Source organism: Miniopterus schreibersii (assembly GCF_964146895.1).
Source record: "Miniopterus schreibersii genome assembly, chromosome: 14".
Lineage (NCBI taxonomy): Eukaryota > Metazoa > Chordata > Mammalia > Chiroptera > Miniopteridae > Miniopterus > Miniopterus schreibersii.
In genome coordinates this window covers 50,099,214-50,113,756 of record NC_138114.1, presented here as the reverse complement: position 1 = coordinate 50,113,756, position 14,543 = coordinate 50,099,214, and the positions used below count along the sequence as shown (strand labels likewise).

General features: G+C 37.6%; 1 protein-coding gene across 2 annotated transcripts in view; it reads left to right on the top strand.

Moving 5' to 3' along the window:
* CACUL1 (CDK2 associated cullin domain 1) overlaps nucleotides 1–14,543 on the top strand; it is a 39,821-nt gene that overhangs the window by 5,132 nt on the left and 20,146 nt on the right. Inside the window, exons 2-4 of one of the 2 annotated variants that reach the window (XM_081158441.1) lie at nucleotides 801–860; nucleotides 6,782–6,908; nucleotides 7,807–7,909. In XM_081158441.1, the coding sequence (XP_081014567.1) occupies nucleotides 801–860; nucleotides 6,782–6,908; nucleotides 7,807–7,909 (290 nt within the window). The remainder of the gene's footprint in view (nucleotides 1–800; nucleotides 861–6,781; nucleotides 6,909–7,806; nucleotides 7,910–14,543) is intronic. The other variant, XM_081158442.1, reaches the window with a different exon arrangement.

Genomic DNA, 14,543 nt, shown 5'->3' with positions numbered 1-14,543 from the left:
GACACGGACCACTGTTTGTTTGAAGAACTGGAATCTGGCGCTCGCCCTGCACGCTGTACTTGTTCCCTTTACTCAGCCCCAGGGACTTCTCCAGCAGTGTCAACTCAGCGGCCGCCACCATCTTTCAGCCCTTGATGCAATTTTATAGGGTCTTTCCTCAATGGAACCCATTTTCCTTTGCTCCAGGGGCTCCATATTTGTAAACAGGCCCAGTCTGGGTATTAAGTGAGGTGCCATATTCTTTTTTTGGGATATAACACAAGTAATTTATGTACTCATCTGTTGATAATCATTTGGGTGTCTCCAGTTTGGGTTATTATTACTAAAGCTTCTGTTAACAGTCATGTAGAAGGTTTTGTGTGCACATAGGTTTTCATATAAATACCTACAAATAGAATTGCTTGGTCATATTTTAACTGTATGGTTAACTTTAGAGAAACTGCTAAACTTTTTCTAAGTGGCTGAACCATTTACATTCTCCCAAACAATTAGAAGAGTTCCAGTTGCTTCACATACCTTTTGATACTTTTACTGGCTAAGCTTCACATCAGGGTATTGTGTCTTTTTAATTTTAGCCTTTCTACAGGGTGAATAGGGGTATCTCATTGTGATTTTATTTTGCATTTCCCTCTTACATGTGCTATTGGCTTTTTCAACCCTGTGCCTATAAGAATTAAGAGGTTATTTTGTGGCAGTCACGGATGCTCTTTGGTCATTAAGCTAATAATTTCCTTAAAGCTTTCACTTGTTGTCAGAATTAGCCCACTCCGTAGTCCTTGTGTTTTTCATTTCCATCATAGTTGCCAAAGCAGTCCTCCAGATTTTTTTCTTCAAGAAAAACTTGATCCACGTACCTCCAGGTGATAATTTAAATAACTCTTTGCTGCTACATGCCATGTACTGTTAGTATTAAATTGTCTGTTGGTGGTAATGTCATTATTGCCTTGAACTCCGGTATGACTGGAAGACCACAACCAGCTTTCTAATTTTTGAGAGTCTGTGTCCTGTAACTGCTCTGGTACCAAATACTTCATTACAGTTCAGTGCAAGAAACCACTCTAGATATCAAAGCAAGAAGAGTTCTAGTACTGGAAACCAGGTGCTTTAGAAATTGTTGGGCCTGGCCGGGCGTGGCTCAGCGGTTGAGCATTGACCTAGGATCCAGGAGATCGAGGTTCGATTCCTGGTCAAAGCACATGCCCGGGCTGCGGGCTCAGTTCCCAATGACTCATCATTGATGTTTCTGTCTGTCTCTCCCTCCCTCTCCTTTCCTCTCTCTGAAATAAAGATATATTAAAAAAAAAAATGTTGGAAAGGTTAGAGGTGTAGAAATCAGTGAGGCTGCTCCACTAAAGCTGCATCCCAGAGGGCAGGCACCTGCAGCCCTTACAGCATCATCCCGGCTGCCCCCCTCACACCTGAAGTTGGTGACCAGACTCTGGAACTTGGAGTTTAGCTGCTACAAACCCTCACAGTTCTACTCTTACTTGCCAGAACTACCACCAGCAGCAATAGTATATCCTTTGCCTCACTCTGGCCTTCCAAATCTCACTCAGATGTAATTGGCAGAATCTAATTTGGGAAGTGTAATCATTTAACTTTGCATTTTACATTAGCTTTCTATGATAATCACCACCAAATCTCAGGAGCTTACAGAACAACAAAGGTTTATTTCTTGCTCATGTTAATTTAGTGACTGACAGTTGACTGTGGCTCTTCACAAGTCATTCTGAAGAGAAGCTCTTTTCTGGGTCCTGTCTTTCTTGGCAGAAGCAAAGAGAAGAGTGGACAGAAACACAATGTGTTTTATAGCTTCTCAGGTGTAGTATATGTCATGTCTGCTCATAGTCCAAATATATTAAACAGAATAGAATGATTTCCTTTCTGAATGTTTGTTGGGAGATGGGGGCAGGTGGGACTAGGATATGAGGATAAAAGGCAATGAATAGATGGATTGGGGGGGAATGAGAAGGAAGGAAGGGATCTTGCCTTCATGATACTGTGCCACGAACTCAGGAGAATTATTAACCCAGTGCATCAAAAGTTTCTCTTCTCCAGATGAACAAAGCTTCACAGTGTTTTAAATTGAACTCAGTGAAATTGTTTTTTAAATTTCTGGTTCAAAAATGTGTTAAAAGTTGACTTGAATTGAATGAAATTAACTGATTTTTTATGAAATCATAAATAAATTTGCCCTTGATCAGGTCCTGTCTGTCAGTTTTCAGATTGGTAGGTCGTTTTACAAGTGGATCAGTTAATGTATTTCAGGTCTTAAAATATGCACTGTTTGGAGCACCTGTAGTGGTGATTTGGTATCTTTTTGCCTTTTAGGTTAGTGGAATTGTGCTGCAGCAAGCATCACTATGATATTGATGGATTGGCTGAATTCTGAGTCTCATCTTGCCATTTTTTGATATATATTATTCAAAGTGGCATTGATGAAACTGTAAGAGAAAGGCATTTAATGTTTATGTAAGGTCCAGTCCCAAATCCCTAAAGAAAGTGAACGCTGTTTACTTCCTCTTTAAACTGTAACTGTAAGTTGTAGACCATTTAAATCACATTGTAATCTGTTAAGTGTTATATAAAAAATATTGTTGCTATCCTTCTGTAATATGTCTTGGCAGGGGAAGCTGGCCATTCATCATTTTTCTAACATTTTTGCGGATGTTTGGCTGTTAACCTCTAGATAGAGTTGCAGAGATCTGTAATTTGTAGTTGAAGGTGTGCTGACTAGACACCTGAATGGCGTTTTATTCAACAAATACTTATCTGTATGTCAAGATAATAGTTTAGCCTCTGGTGATGAACAAGATACCATTTAGTGGTCATTATGATTAAATGGTAAAGCTATGTATGCACATGGCAGCTTAGAGGAAACAGAATGTTTACAAAAATGAATAGAAGCTTGTCAGAATTGAGGAGGACTTGAGACATTCTTGCAGAGGGGGCAGGCTGTGCTTAAGACCCAGAGTTGAAATTATTGTTGGAACATAGGGTTTGAGGCACATAGGGAGTGGAACAGTTAAACCTGGATAGATTGAGAGGCCTAGAGTGAAGGGCATGCATTCCAGGTTAGGGGTGACTTTCTCCGGTAGGGGCCACTGGAAGGCCTTAAGGGAGTCAACTTGTGAAATTTGTCTTAGTGTGTTAGTTTAGGTGGGAAAGGAGAGAGAATGGAGGCCTAAAGACTAGTAGGGGTTGTATTATTATAGTCTAGACAGAGATGAAGGCTTGAACAAATACAGCATTGGAAGAGAGGTTGTTTCAGATTTTGGAGATATTTGGGGACTAGCATCTACAAAATTCGGGGGTGAAGGAGGGAGGGTAACGACTCAAGATCAGTGATGACTCAAGATCAGTGACGGGGAGCTGGCACTGCCTTTGACCTGAAGGTGGGAGGAGTGTAGGTAGGGTGTGTGTGAGAGTGTGTGTGTGTGTGTGTGTGTGTGTGTGTGTCTGTGTCTTTTTTAAAGGTGTCTAGGGACCATTCAGGTAGAGAGGTCTAGTAGGCAATTGGTCAGTCTGAGCTTTCTCATTCCTGTGCCTTAGAATATTGGAAATACTGAGATGAAAATTTAATTTCACTAGATTTGTTTTTCCATTTCTGAGGGTTTAAGATTCAGCAAACTCTTTGGCCTTAAAATAAAACTTTGCTCTTAAGTTTGTAATTTGAAAATTCAAACTGAAAAGATACATAATGAAAATCAGTGTCTCCCTCCCCCGCCCCTTCCCATTCCTAGACCTGTCAGTCACTTTTAATGCATTTAGCTGTTTCTTTTGATATTTATCCAGACATTTCAATGTGTTAATATTGTTATTCCTTAATTTATCACTTTTATATTACCCACTGACTTTCCATTAAGGTGAGATTTAGTTCTCATATCTCTACACACTTCATCTCTTCACTTCTCTTAATACCACAATTTTTGGTATTAAATATGTAAACCATATTTACATTATGGCTATGTAAATATTCACTCAGGGGCCAGGAATATACTCAGGTTACATTTTCTTTCACATAGAAAGAACTTTAGTTGCCTTGTTTATACTTGCATAATTTTTGTTAAACTTACCTTACAGACTTCACAACAGCCTTATTGGATTGCCCATATACCTGCCACTGGTGTTTTCACAATGCTTAGTTAGCCAGTATTTCCTTTTTGTCTGCTTGTGAAGCTGTTAGTCTGCCTGCTCCTATTTACTCCTTAGGGTCTCTGCACAGTTGCCACTCAGGGACTTTCCAAGCAGTTACTTGATGTCTTCCGTTTTATTGGTGTGTTGCACATGTGTGTGGTGTATTTAGAACATACCGTCTAGTAGCCTCCTGAGAAACTGCGTGTGGATAATAGTTTGTATATATAAAAGTGCTGCTTTCACACTTGATTGACAGTTTGGGTGTTGAATTCTTAACTGAAAAGTTTTCCTTGGACTTCTCAGTGTTGCCTCATTTGCTGTAAGCTGCAGTGTTCAAATGGGGAATTCAGGTGCCGTTATAATTTTCGTTCTTTTGTATGTGACTTTTTTTCTTGAACGTTTCTGGGATATTTCTTATATTTGTCAATGTTTTTCTCCCTTTACATTTTCTCTAGTTCCCCTTTTTTCTGGAATTATTGTTAGTTACATGTTGATTTCCGTTTGATTCTCCAATCTGTTAACTAGTGTTTGCTCTGTTCTGGGAGGGTTCCTGGATGCATTCTTTCTTCCATTAGATTTTAACAGGGGCTGGTTTTAATTTTAAGAGCATTTGGATGCTTTTTCATGGGGTTGATTTTCATTTTTACCTTACCTCTCTGAGGATAGTAATTACAGGGTTTTAAAAAAGTTTCTTTTATTTTCTTAATTATCTTTGTTTTTATCTTGTCAGCTTTTGTTGTTTTGATCTCTCAAGTCTGAGACTTCAGAAATCTTGGTGATCTTAATCTCGGTTCAGTGGAAAAGGCTAATTGGTAGTTCTGTGTTTGGGAGGGGCCTTTCCAAGTGTAAGTGCGGGCTGCTGGTCAGTCTAATTAGACACAGAGCTTCTATTTTGTGGAGGGAGTGCCAGATATTAGCATGTGAGTGTCTTTTCTTTGGGACTGTTCACTTTCCCTGGGGACGGATCTTCCACTTGGGGGAGGGTGATGGGGGTGGGTCGATGGAGTAGGGAAAGAAGTACACTTCCCTGGCTGACGGCATTCTAGAATTAATGGGAAGAGCAGGCTTAGGTATAGGAGCATTTCTGATGTTGACTACTACTTAAAATCCACCAGCCCTGTGCTTCTCACACACACACACACACACACTCTCTCTCTCTCTCTCTCTCTCTCTCTCTCTCTCTCTCTCTCTCTCTCACACTCACACACTCACACTCACACTCCTACACCTACCATGAATCTGTGTCTTAATGTTCAAAGCTTTTATCTTTCAGTTTTTGTGCAGAATAACACTTCTCTTTTTCACTCTTTAGACTTCCAGCCATTCTTCACCTCCCACCCCACCAGCTCTCTGCCTCTAATCCATGCTCATTGTATCCTGTCCTCAAGTCCTGAACTTCTCAGAGGCCTGCAGGGCACGGATTAGCGCATTGTGGTGTTTCCACCCCAGCACACTTGCCTTATGCTGCTACTTCAAAGTTAAACTTCCTGGTTTTAGTGCTATGGAAAGATTAGCTTGTTTTTAAATCTTGCAGTAAATCACAGAATTTTAAACCTATGGCAGACCTGCATGCAGTTAGTGTGGTTTACACATATGTAATCTCAGTTGAGCAGATGCTTTCTCTTTAAATATTGTGAAATTCTGTATTAGTTGGAGTTGGAGCAATAATGGATGAGAAACTTCTTGAACCTGAGTGATAAGATTTAGAAATCATTAATGTGATAGAAACTAGGTAAAGGCTTTGTTTTTCCTGGTGCCTCTGCCAGTAATTAGCCATGAACTCTTGGAGAAGTCAGCCCTTCTCTTCTGTTTCTGGAAAAACAATAAAATACTGGATCTAGTAGTGGTAAGTTCCTATCTCCTGAGGTGGTGGAGGTTTGTAAAACATGAGGTGTCTTAGAGGCTTTGGGTAGTTCTTAACATTAGCTTCATTTCATTGTTGTGAAATAGCTGTCACCTTGGATTTCAGAGTTTTTAGGACCAGCTGGAATAACTGCTTTATTAAACCTGGAGTGAAGGAGTAAGCCAGCTAGTGGGAATGAGGTAAGCCTTCAGTGTAAGGCTTCCGTTCACCCATGTTTTTTTCTGTGGGGCTTATCCAAAGTGTAAGATAGCACAAGCCTCAGTCAGAGCTGTAGTAACATCTAGGAGATACTTGTGCAGTAAACCTCTGCAGGTTTCTAGTAACCTCTTTTGTTACTGCAGTATTTGGACTTTAGTTTTCATAGTCATGTTTAGATTGATTTTGCCAGGGGTGTCCCAGAGCCTTATTGTGGTTCACAGATAGGCCATCTTTTTACATCATTGACAATGCGTAGTTGTAGGTCAGAGCCTGTTTGAGAAGCTCCACTGATAACAGAAGCTTACAGAAACCAGGAAGGGAAATCAGTGATTTTGCTTGTTTTGTTTTTATTTTTAAAGATGGACAGATGCGTAGTAATTCCTTTTAAAATCATAATTAATGGCTGCTTAAAATCCCTGATCAGGCTGCTTTTTTTTAAAATTGGAAATGGGATAATAATGGAATTGTATTTAGGTGATAGTCAATGTGAAGTCTAAAAGGAATTTGAGTGGGGGTACAAAATTGCTATAGTTTCTGTTTACATGTGACAACAGTAATATTTATTTTACTTTTTACTTTTAGTAATGAATGTTATAACTATTGAAGATTATAAGAGCACATACTGGCCAAAATTGGATGGTGCCATAGATCAGCTTTTAACCCAGAGTCCTGGTGACTATATCCCCATATCCTATGAACAGATATACAGGTAAGTCAAGATTTAATTTGCCTGGGTTTGAGAGGGTGTGTAGAGGCTCATGGCAACTTGAATTATGACAGTATGTATGTGTATAATTTATAATACATAAAATGAGGCTCTGTAAGTTATTTATATGTTACACACTTGTGGATTGGAGGTTTGACTTATACTTTTTGCTTCAGAATTGGTTTTCAAATCAAGATAGAGTTAACCCCACTTGATGACTTCCTCCCACCTCAGCCTGCCACCCCTGCCGTATATAATGCAGAAACTATGGAGGTCAGCAGAGAAGGCAGAAATACATATTTTTAGTCTCACAGGGAGGTCCTACCTTAATCTGTTGATGTTTATTGACACACACTTCTAACACTCTGGTTATTTTGTTTCGTAGCTCCTGGTAAATGGAAACAGCAAATTAGTGAGGAACTGGGGTGGGGTATGAGATCAGCCCAGGCACAAGAGGAGGAAGTGACAACTGAGTTGTTCCACACAAGTGAAGCACAAAGAGGTTACGCTGCAAATGTTTTTGGGAGTTAGGAACTTTCTACCCATTGTCACTCTCTCTTCCTTATTTTGACATTTGTGAAAATGGAGAGAAGCTGGTTTATAAGTAGTTACCATAGTCAGACTCTCAGATTATCACCAAATATTAGATTATGTAGTGCTGATAAAATATTCAGTAGAGTGTTCAAAAAGATTATATGTTGCTAGTGGTAATACCTCTCCCATCTGAACACTGATTGCAGCAGTGTAAATTTTTATTAAAAAGTTGTGATTGGTCACTGTTTTTAGGCCTGGATTGATTGATTGATTGATCAGTGGTTGTATATCCAGAGTATGCTTTAACCTTGGGCTGAATTACATGCTTCATCATTAACTTGGTTCTTCTGTGTTTCCCCCTCCACAGTTGTGTGTATAAATGTGTATGCCAGCAGCACTCAGAGCAGATGTATAGTGATCTGATTAAAAAGATAACTAATCACTTAGAGAGAGTCTCAAAGGAGCTGCAGGTAAAGATCTGATTGTATTTGCTTTTTGCTTCCTTGGGGTTTTCTGACTGGTTGGAATTAGCTTGTATAATATACCTTTGGAGGCTTGTTAATTTGAGTATGATATAAATTTATAAATATTTTCTAGAGGGATATTTACCAAATCAGCTAATCTTTGTAATAGATTATTATTTAAAAATTTTGACATAAATTGTGGAAATTTTGAGATTGAATATATTTCATACTTTAACTGATGCATTTATTACCATATGAATGTTTCTTTTATTTAAAATCTTTTTTTTTCTGTTAACTTTAGTATTTGGTGGCATTTATAATATAAATGTGTATATGTGTTGTTTTTTTTCTGAAACTTTAAAAAAATTACCTTTGAAGAGTGGTTTGCCTACCACTTTTTAAATTTGCTAATATAAACAACTGAAATCAGCACATTGTTGATAAACTCTCTATAGACGAACATTATCCCAGCTGTAAAATCTGGGTCAGGTTGCAGAAAATATTCTGTTTAAGGAAACACTTGGCCTCTGATCCCCACCCCACTCCTCTCTGCCTCAGTCAAGTTTCCAGTGCTTGAAGGTCAAGTACTATTTTTATGCCAGGGCCAGATCACATTTTAGTTCTGGTTAGAAGTAACATGATGTATAGGAAGTCACTCAGCAGTAAATTACCAGGGTCCACACCCAGTAGGGAAGTTCTCAAATACCCACAGTTTCTAGAAGGTGCTAGGTGTGCTTTGGGTTGTATAGTGTTCCTTCCTTATCTGTGTGCTGAGGTGCCTTAGTCTTGTTTAACCCAAACTCTTGTTGCATTACGTAGCTTTTTTTAAAAATTTTTATTAAATTACAGTCAGAGCATTGTTTATCATGGTCAAATATATACTTTTCCTGTTGTTAGTGTAAAATGTTTTCTTCATCTTTTTGCCACTAAAAACAAGATCTTTATTCATTTAACAGATATATTTAGTGCCTAGGCATTGTATATAAATTGCAGATGAAACCCAAGATCTGTGCATTTATAGCTTTGAATGATTTAACTAATTTTTTTTTTTTTGCTTTAAATCATATTTTTTCAGTTACAGTTGACATACAGTATTATATTAGTTTCAGGTATACAACCCAGGAATTAAACATCATATAACCTAAGAAGTGATCACCTTGATAAATCTAGTACCCATCTCAGTCTTACGGGAACTCCCTTGTGGATAATTAACTGCTTTTCTCTTGCTGCTTTGAAGATTCTCTTTGTCTTTAACTTTTGGATATTAATTATGATGTGTCTTGGTGTGGGCCTCTTTGGGTTCATTTTGTTTGGGACTCTCTGTGCTTCCTGGACTTGTATGTGTATTTCTTTGACCAGGTTAAAGGAGTTTTTGTCCTTTTTCACATAGATTTTCAATTCCTTGCTCTTTTATTGTTTTTATTGATTTTAGACAGAGAGGAAGGGAGGGGGAGAGAGAGAAACATCAGTCACCTGCCTCATGCACATCCCCTACCAGGGATCAAGTCTGCAACCTTGTCCTATGCCCTGACTTCCCGTTGATGTCTTGGTGCATGGGACAACTCAACCAACTAAGCCACAGAGGCCAGGGAACATTCACCTTTTTAAAGTGTACAACTTAGTGGTTTTTAATATAGCCACAAAGTTGTGCAACTATCACCACTAATTTCAGTCACCCCAGAATAACACCCGGTGCTCATTGGCAGTTACTCCCTAGTCTTTCCTCCTCCCAGCTGCTGGCAACCACTGATCTACTTTCTATCTCTGGATTTGCCTATTCTGGACATTTCGTAGGAAAGGAATTAGATAATATGTGGCATTTTGTGTCTGCTTAATTAACTTAACATAAATGTTTTCAGGGTTCTTTCATGTTTATGGCATGATTAATGCTTCATTCCTTTTTATGGCTCAATAACATTCCATTGTATAGTTATACCATATGTTGTTTATCCAAGGTTTGTTATTTTAAGTCACTAAGATTTTGGGGGTGGTTTTTTGACCGACACCATAAGTATTTGAATTGACAATATTTAAAATATCTTGTTTTACCCCACTACCATTTGGATTATTGACTTTGATGAATATAAATAAAATTCTTTACTCTTAAAACTATCTTAAATGACACGTCCACATTTTGATTATTTTTGTGTACATCTGAATTTGGAATTTACTAGAGCAGTTGTGAGACATTTTCTCCCCATGTAATGTTGATAAATTTATTGTATATGTTAATGAATTTTATTGAATTGAGAGTATATTTTTACTTTTACCCAATAAAAATATTCTGATGTTTTGCTCTGGTAGCTTTATAGTTAGGAATCCACTAGCAACAGTTTCTTTGTCAGTGGTTTGGAACTTAACACTGTACATTACCCCCAATAAACAGTGTTCAAAGAGAGATTTGGTTCCCAGGCCAGGATAGTAACATTAAAGCGTTAGGAATAGTACCAGTCATACTAACCTGAGCTCAGGGTCCTGAGGAGGAAAGAGCACGAAGACAGGTGGGAAAGGAAAATGGTGCAATTTTTATTCTCAAATAGGGCTGACTTTACAATAGTTTAAATGGGCATTTGTCAACTATTTTAATTAAAAAGAAGTTAATTACATTTAAACCTTTCATTTAAATAAAATTAGAGTATTTTTGATGTCTTTAAGCTAAACCCATCTTGATTGAATTAAATATAATTTGACTCAAACCAGTTTATTATTTATTATTATTATGGAAATTAATAGAAAATAAACCATAATCAGTCAACATTACTTACCTCTGATTCACTCTTGAGAGACACCTCCAAATTACCAACAAACTGAGCCAGATTCTCTTGGTGTTTAAAATTAGAGCAAGGGTTGCTTTGCTATTTGTGTTTTGTCCGGTGGGTGGCAGCATAACTCAACTTGTCTTATGTGGTCATTTGAAATTTTATATTTTTTAAAGGCTATAATATCTATAGCTGTTGAATATAAAGGATTTTAAAAAACCCAAAACTTTCATTCTCCCAAATATGGTATTTACTCCTTGGTAGAGTGAGGGAGAGTTTAGATAGTAAGAAAGTTGCCTATTAATCTTTTTTAAGCAAAATAAACATTGTTGCCAGCTCTTGCCGTGCATATTCTACTGAAATTTTTTCTGAATAAGTTATTTGGAGATGTATTTATTAATCCAAGCTAGAACTTAAAGCAGTTGTCATAGCAAAGCTGTTCTTGCCTCAGAGAATTTGTCAGTGAGAAACCCTGTAAGTTTACTATCTTTTGGAGGAAGGGGATGGTGTTTTCTCCTCATAGGGCTTAACATGATGCCAGGTCCCAGAGAGATCTACAAAAAGTCCTTACTACTTGATGAAAAACATGTGTTAGCGTTGCAGCTGAGGCTCCTAGAACCAGCAAGCATCCTGAGCTCCGGGCAGGGAATTCGTGAGGAGAGGAGAGTGAAGTCACTTAAATAAAGGACAGTTCTTTGCAGTTGTTTATTGTCACAGTGAACACGGTACGGTTAGGAGTTGTACTCTTTTTAAAATAAACTTTGTTTTGAGACAGTTAGGTTCTTAAGTTGGAAAAGATAAGAAAAAAAGTTTTCTTTAAAAAATAAGCAAATAGGGTTAAGTGGTAGATTTGCTGTGTTGAGATGAGGTGTGTGGGCAGGTGAGACTGATACTCTGGTAAGTTTCTGCATTCTAAGTGGATTGGCACTTCACTTCCATTTTAATAACTCTGGAATCACTGAATTAGGTAACAGTAAGAAATCGTTAAATTTAGAAGAAAAATTCACCTGTAGTCTTAACACTGTTAAAATGTTAGTGTATCATCTTTTACTGATTTTAGTGTAGTTAGCAGCTAAATTGTCACTATTGTCATGCAGTAAATGCCTTGTGTTGCATGGTAATTACTGCTCAACCTTTCCTTGAATTCTGTGGACTCCTTCCCAGGAGCTCCTCTTTCCTTTGAAGTGGTCTACGGTAGACATTTCTAAATGCTTAACAGCTGCCGGGGCAGCTGTTTAAAGAATCCCCTGAAGTTCTCATTAAAAATATACCCTTCTGGAAAGTTTCTGAGTCAGGACTTTGCAGTGTGGCAAAGGAGTCTGTATCATTTACAAGTTCTTAAGGTGATTTGCAAAGCTGAGAGCTGCATTCTTTGAGATTGACTGGGCTATGAATCCCGGAGCTGGTCTCTCTCAAGCAAGGAGTGGTGTCATCTTATTTTAAATGTAAGATTGTGTTGTTGCTGAAGCCACTGAGCATGTTTGCACCACTGAAGTGCTAATCTGGATTAGAAATATCCAGGCAAACCTGGGGAATATAAACAGCAGAACACAGTTTAAGTATCTAATGACGAGGGACTAATGCAATAGACAGTGGTGTGTCCAGACAGTTATTAAAATTATGCTGTAGAAATATATTTGACCTGGGAGATGTTGATGATTGTAGTTGAGTGATAAAAGCAGATTACAAAATAATGGAATTCTGTATTTGTTACATACACAGACATAAAAACAGAAGAAAATGTTAATAATAGTTATTTACCAATGTTGGTAGTGGTTATTTTTCTATAATTGCATTTTTAATTTTTAAAAATTTAGTGAACATGTATTACTTCTGTAAAAATAGATGTTAATGCTCTTGTAGTGTTTGCTAGATCCTTCTCTCCCTCCCTTTTTTCTTCCCTATTGCATTTTAACATGGAAAAGTCATTCTTTTATTTAAAAGAACACAATGTTTTTGTGAACAGAAAAGCACATATTCTTAATTTTTCATGTTTTCATTTTGGTGGGATGGAGATGAGAGTGTAGGCGGAGGAGGGATGTAAATATGAAATTGTGGAACTTGTTTGTGTTTTATATCTGCAGTGTCCAGTTTGGTAGCCACTAGCCGTACTTAACTATTGAAATGAAAATGAAATAGAATTCAGTTTCTTAGTTCTATTAAGTACATTTCAAGTGCTCAGTAGCCATATGTAGCTAGTGTCTACCATATTGGACATTTCCCTCATCACAGAAGATCCCGTTGGGCAGAACTGGCCTAGATCATAGTAGGTTTGTCTTTTGGGTAGTAACATTATTTAAACAAATCATGCTGTTCTGAAATTAATATACATTTAATTAGAGTGATTGACCAAACTTCCTTATCTAGTTTTCAAAGTTAAGGATAAGAAGCTTTGTTCTCTCTCCTCCCGTGAAGATTTGATGTGTGTATCACATCTGACCCTCCCTTCCTTGTCTGGCAGCACTAAGGGGTGTTTAGCAGATTGGTCTTCAAAACTAGGTGCCAAAATTATTTCGTTTTTATCTAATGAAACATAAGGTTATCATCTAGTTCTACCATTTTAACTTTAAAATTTTTCTTTAAAACTGTCAACAAAATAACATCTGTATGAAGTTATTGATTGCAACATTATTTGTGGTAGCAAAAGATTAGGAACAAGTAATCCATGTGGGTACTGATTAAACATGCAAATATTATGCAGTATGTACAGGACAGGTTTTATTTTTGTTAATCCTCACCTGAGGGTATTTTTTCCATTGATTTTTAGAGAGAGTGGAAAGGGGGGGAGAGACATCGGTGTGAGAGAGAGACATCGATTGGTTCCCTCTAGCTCCCCTCTCCACCCCGCCCCCAGTCGGGGCTGGGGATCGAGCCTGCATCTGAGGCATCTGAGGCACGTGCCCTTGACCGGAACCTGACCGGGGACCTTCAGTCCGCAGGCCAAAGCTCTGACCACTGAGCCACACTGCCCGGGGCTCATCTGAATTTTAAACCAGATGAATACATTACTCACTAAAAAAAAAGAAATGAAAACATCCTTCCTTCCAGCTGTATTATAAATTTCAGGGAGTTTAGGTCTGTTATAAAAAGTGGGAGCAGGTTTGGAGTAACAGTTACTTTCTGACGGCTTGCTCTTTCTTGTGTGAGGAGAAAATGAAGCTGGCTTGTTTCAGGGGTGAAAATTTCATTCAGAGTCCAAGCCAAACACTCATGTTGAAATAGTGCAGATCACATAGGCAGCAATTTTCCCAGTGGGGCCCAGAGTATACTGAATTTAAGTTTTAAGCATGAACAGTTTGATTAGTTTTTAAAAATAGTTTTTTTCTAGGTTCCTAGTACGGAGATTGGATTTATTTTAGAAGATTGTTACAATTTAGAGTCCTGTCATTTAAAAGGTTTTGAATAAGTGCTGCATGAAATGTGGAAGTAAAAAGCTCAGTAAATGCTCTGACATTTGATTCAGTAGAAAAAGTGCTTTTTATTACTCATAACCTTTGAGGCTCTGGGAATTCTTGAAAAGAATAGCTAAGGAATTCAGTTTTATTTATTCTGTCTGCTGTTAAGTATGCCTTTTGATCAGTGTTCGCACTTTTAACTTTGAGATGGATAAAGTGTTGTTTCATGAAAAGGGAAAATTATTTTAATGCAAAAACTCTTCAGATTTTTTTTTCATATAATACTTCTAAAATTTATTTCTTTGAATACTGAAATACCATTTCCAGAGTTCTTTGAAGCACTTTAGAGAAAGATAATACATGTGTTTCTGTCCATTAGTTATAGTTAAAAGTTTTTCCTTAATGTGGGACCATTTCCCTCAATTTTTCTAGTTAATAAGGAATGCTTTTAATAACATTAATGGGTTTTTATAAAGTATTAGACAA